Here is a 5010-nt window from a genome sequence, read left to right as displayed (position 1 = left end):
CTTCCAAAAGGCTTCCCTTCCTGTCTTCCTTCCCTGGCAGAATCACTGATCTGAAATGACTGGATTGGTGATGACGGAGCAGAGAAAGTCATGTTCCCATCTATCCAGTTGAGTTATATCACACATCCCCTCAAGGAGTGTAGAGCGAAGGAAGCATCCAGAGAGACTCCCTCTGTCCTGACAGTGTGTGTCTGTGTGTGCATCTGTGTGTGTTGGGTAGGTTGGTACAAATCGGATAGAAACCTTGCTTCAACATCAATTATAATCAACAATAACCAACAACTGGTCTCTTATCCAATCACTGTTTATTGACATAATTATACGTTTTTTCCAATTACAGTATAACTGATGCTGTTGTTTAATCGCCCTGACAAATCAGATCAGGGCGATTGGCATTCTGGCCAATTGGGGAGAGACACGCAGGGTCTGCAGATAGGCTCTTGCACTAGACCAGCAGAGTAACCCTTCTTGAATCCCACACATCTACCAACATCAGATATGTAGATTCAAGAAGGGTTTGAATCAACTCAAATCCATCAAACAATTTTTTTTCTATAAAATAATAATTCCTTAATATAAGATGTGTTTTTTTTGTATGGTTAAGATCGCTGGATGGATCAATATGCTGTCTTTTCAAGTTCACCATGACTTAATCGAATTTGAATAAAATGTTCAAGTGTGCCTTCTACAAATACGACTCTATTCCCAAACGACTGTTCTTACTTTAGAATATACAGTACATACTCTACAGTCACTCTACCCAGAGGTCTGTCAGGTATATAGATAATTTACCTTCTCAATAGTAAACTGTTCTACAAATAATTCTGTAAACAATAATCATAATAAATCTACACTTAAAATTCAAGATCATGTGAAAAAGAAAAACAATATTAATCTTATTGTGTTTTGGCATTGATGTTAGTGACCTATGAGATTCAAGCTTATAGGAACTCATACACATAGCAACAACAATACCCGATTACGAAACACACTATATGTGTGTCAATGAGTTCCACATCCTGCCAAAGCAACAGGACTAAAGGTAGAATGCACATAATGGATTCAACCATGAATAAAATACATCTTTCAGGTGATAGTCTATGACTTTATAGGTATCTTGGACAAAATATAATCACGTGCTGTACACTATTGTTGCAATTACATTCACACACACAAACACACACCCTCACACACACACACACACACACACACACACACACAAACACACAGACAAACAGACACACACGTCAGATTAGGCATAGTCAACATCTATGTGGGTGGAAGCGACCGCAGTGCACTGAAGTAGGTAGGACAACAATTATTGTTGGTCAACACACAGGTCAATAACGTCCATGACATCAGGAACAAGCCCAACTGTTGCCCCAGCGATGATGTCACCACGTAGCCAGGGTCAGGGGTCACCAGCACAGCAAAGAACCGTGGGAGACAACAGACAGCAGGACAAGTGCGGGTGCAGCGATGTAGTCGTTTCAAAGTGTCGTATTCAGGGGAAGCATGTTGGCACCTTCAAAAAAAATAAAAGCTGCAGGAACGAGCCGTTCCACGTGGAGGTGGGATGCCTTGCTTACAATGTATGACGAGTAAGCATGTGTTCAGTGTGTGTGTGTGTGTGTGTGTGTGTGTGTGTGTATCAGAGGACTCTAGGTATGATGGTGAAGGGCAGTATGGGAGAGCTGGCCTCCAGCTCCAGAGCGGTCAGGAAGCACTCGGTGGCGGCGGAGTGGTTGCCCTGCGCCTGGAGCACCTCCCCCAGGCCGTTCCACACGTCGTGGGCCGTGGAGTTGACCTGAACGGCGTCACGCAGGATCTTCTCCGCCAGGCTGTACCTCTGCAGCTGGTGCAGGATCGAGCCCTGGAGGTTTGGGAGGGGAGAGAGAAGGGAGGGTGAGGGTCAAGGTGAGAGCGAGGAGAGGAGAGAGAAAGAGATGATGAGGGTCTGATGCCGACCAGAGATAGGAGTGATAGAGTGTTACCCCCATATACACTCCTCCTACACCACTCCACTCCTCTCCTTCTTTCCCCTCCATTCTCTACCCTCTGTCTGTCCTCCCTAAGGACTCTGGGTAATTACTACTGAGATAGTGAGTCTAAAGACTAACGCCCCAGGGAGACTGCTGAAGGATATTGCCCTGTGTGGATGCGTCTTCCGAACTCCCTGTCTGAATACTGTGCATGTGTGTGTGTGTTCAGTGTCCGTCGGCATGTGTGGGGGTCAGATGGCTGAGCGGTTATGGAGTCGGGCTATTAATCTGAAGGTTGTTGGTTCGATTCCCGGCTGTGCCAAATGACATTGTGTCCTTGGGCAAGGCACTTGACCCTACTTGCCTCGGGGAGAATGTCCCTGTCCTTACTGTAAGTCGCTCTGGATAAAAGCGTCTGCTAAATGCCTAAATGTAAATGTGTGTGTGGCAGTGCCCTCACCAGCCTCTGCATGGTCTTGACGTGGGTGGGGCTGATGGAGAGCGCCTCCTCGTACCAGCGCTTGGCCTCCTCCGTGTTCCCCTTCAGCTCGGCCACCTGCCCCCTCATGTACATGACGTTGTGGGACATGGGGAACAGGTTGGCAGCCTCCTGGGTGCACGCCGTCGCCTCCGCCGGCTTGGCCATGCCAATGTACACCTCCGCTACGGGGACAGAGAGAGGGGTTATACACACGTTCTTGTTCTCTCTCTCCCTCTCACTCACTCACTCACATTCGCATCATATCTTTGAAAGGTGATTGCGAGGTGACAGGATTATTTCCCACATCGTGCAGCAAGACAGGAAATTAGGATCCTGGCATGAGGCAGACAGGAAGTAACAAACAGGAAGTGATATGGAAGCAGCTTTATTACTTGGGCGAAACTTGAGACATCTCAGCTACAAAACGGAAGATCTCACAGTCCGATTACTGCGGTGGAGAATCTCTGTAGTCTCACTACGTCTCAGTAAAAAAAAAAAAGGGTCTGATTGTTAAAGACTCTACAAAGACTAATGGCAGACATAGAGAGACACAGATAAACCCTATCGTAACAGAGATCTGCTAGTCTCTCTCTATGGAGCAGGGTGGCGGGCCGGCCCTGGTGGGGCAGAGCAGAACTGGCTGGCAGAGGAAACACTGCTCCTTTGGCTCCTGAAGGCTTTGCAGATGTCGTTTGTCTCCCTCTCTTTTTTTACTCCCTCTCCCCACCCAGGCGGTGTGGTGTGCCTCGACTGATCTACAGTGTGTTCATGTGTGTCTATCTATCTGTGTATCTGTCCATCAGGAAGAGTATCTAGAGGAGTGGAGAGAATCTGCTGGCTCGCCAGGCCTGTCGGTGTGGGCGGCTCCTGAGGTCTGTGGTGGAGGCAGGCCCATCGCGGAGGAGGAATCTAAATGGTAGTAGCTCGTCCAGGGGACTGGGAGCTATGCTAAATGCTACTAGCCCACCTGACAGTAACACGTCAATTCTAGTAATATGCTTTTGTTTGCTTGTCATAGAATAAAAAACCAATCCCTTTACTTATACCGTGCCAAATGTACGTGCGCACACACACACACACACACACAAACACACGGTATGGGATGTTACCTGCGTGCAGCCATATCTGAGCCAGGGTCATCCAAGGGTGCAGGGGTCCCTGTTTGGGGGCGTTGCTCTGCAGAGAGGAGGCCACCTCTGACAGGGCCTGCTCCACCCTGGAGGCCGCTATGGACGTGGCGTGGATGGAGCCTGGAGGTGTGAGGGAGACACAGGTCAGGGGTCAGAGAGGAGAGGAGAGAGGGGGGGGTCTGGAGAAGCAGCCAGACCAGCAGTAACCTCAGTCCTTCCTACAGTACTGTAGCTGTGCTTGTACGGCAGACAGGGCCTCATCAGCTCATGATTAAATAAACTCCTCAGACAGACAGCCTTGATGGAATCATCCTGAATGGTGCACGGTCTTGGTCTGTGTGTGTGTAGAACTGGCAGGAGCTTAGCTCTAGGCTGAAGTTTTCATCTAGCTAGCAGGGAGTTTACCATTTCAGAATCTAAAGAGAGTGTGACGAGTTCTGGAAGTCAGATTTGAACATTCTAGAACTCTTGACAGGGAGTTTTAAGTGTTCTAGAAAAGAGACAGAGAGCTTTAGATGAAGGCCTGGCGGAGGCTGCTATCTACAGAGCTTGTCAGGGTGATTTTTGGGGAGGGCGGGGTGGGGGCTGGGCTGGGTTTAGGCAGGGAGGAAATCCACGTTGGGGAGATGCTGCTGATAGGGCCTTCAGAGGGGAGAATTGACAGAGTTTAAGCTGGAATGGGACTAAGAGGATTTAGGGAAATGGGAGTAGGGATAAGTCTCTGGGTTCTATATCTGCAGGACACACTGGCTAACACGCACACACGCACGCACACATTTGAGGGCAAACACAAAGGCACTTTCTCTTCGCTCACTTCTCTAAGTAGAGTGATGAAATCTCAAAAGTATTACCCTGCATCTCCCAATACACATTCTCTCTACCTCACTCTTGTTCTCTGTCCTTGTGTGGGCATGTGTCTCTCTCTCTCGCTCTTACGCCCTCCCTTCTTCTAATGAACCACTCTGCTGTCTGTCTGTCTCCCTGGTTATTGACTGAAGCCAGTGGACAATGTGCCTATAAACCCTGCTATAGATCTCTACCCCACTGCAGCACTTAGCCTGCCTAATCCCCTACACACCACACACCAACCCTCCCACAGCACAATTCTAGATAGCAGGCTACTATCACAGGCTAACCAATCCACACCCATCTCCAGCTATCTGGCTAATACATCTGACCTAACTCTCACTGCTAGCTACATTATTGTTGGCTAGGTTTTACTGAAACCAAACAGTCAGTAGCAAGTGAGCCGTTCAGCCATGCTTGTTTAGCAGTCCACAGTAGCCCAGGGGATAGCTTCCTGATTTGGTGATTGGGTGGACTGTTCTGAAAGGTTTTCCTAATTGAGTGTTTGAGGGATCTAATAGGACGGCAGGCTCTCTGGTGTTGTGAGGTCAATCGAAAACCACAGGGTTAG

The 5010-nt window shown here is 48.4% G+C and overlaps 1 protein-coding gene across 1 annotated transcript in view; it reads right to left on the bottom strand.

The window, feature by feature from the left end:
- Window positions 1-288: 288 nt before the first annotated feature.
- ttc7b (tetratricopeptide repeat domain 7B) overlaps window positions 289-5010 on the bottom strand; it is a 20580-nt gene continuing 15858 nt past the window's right edge. Inside the window, exons 18-20 of the mRNA XM_067243600.1 lie at window positions 3573-3713; window positions 2443-2645; window positions 289-1873 (exon numbers count right to left, since the gene is read on the bottom strand). Coding sequence (XP_067099701.1) covers window positions 1652-1873; window positions 2443-2645; window positions 3573-3713 — 566 coding nt within the window. The 3' untranslated portion in view covers window positions 289-1651. The remainder of the gene's footprint in view (window positions 1874-2442; window positions 2646-3572; window positions 3714-5010) is intronic.

The sequence above is a fragment of the Osmerus mordax genome, chromosome 9 (genome assembly GCF_038355195.1).
Source record: "Osmerus mordax isolate fOsmMor3 chromosome 9, fOsmMor3.pri, whole genome shotgun sequence".
NCBI classification, from domain to species: domain Eukaryota; kingdom Metazoa; phylum Chordata; class Actinopteri; order Osmeriformes; family Osmeridae; genus Osmerus; species Osmerus mordax.
The sequence above is the reverse complement of the archived record's forward strand: the minus strand, read 5'-3'. Positions and strand labels throughout refer to the sequence as shown.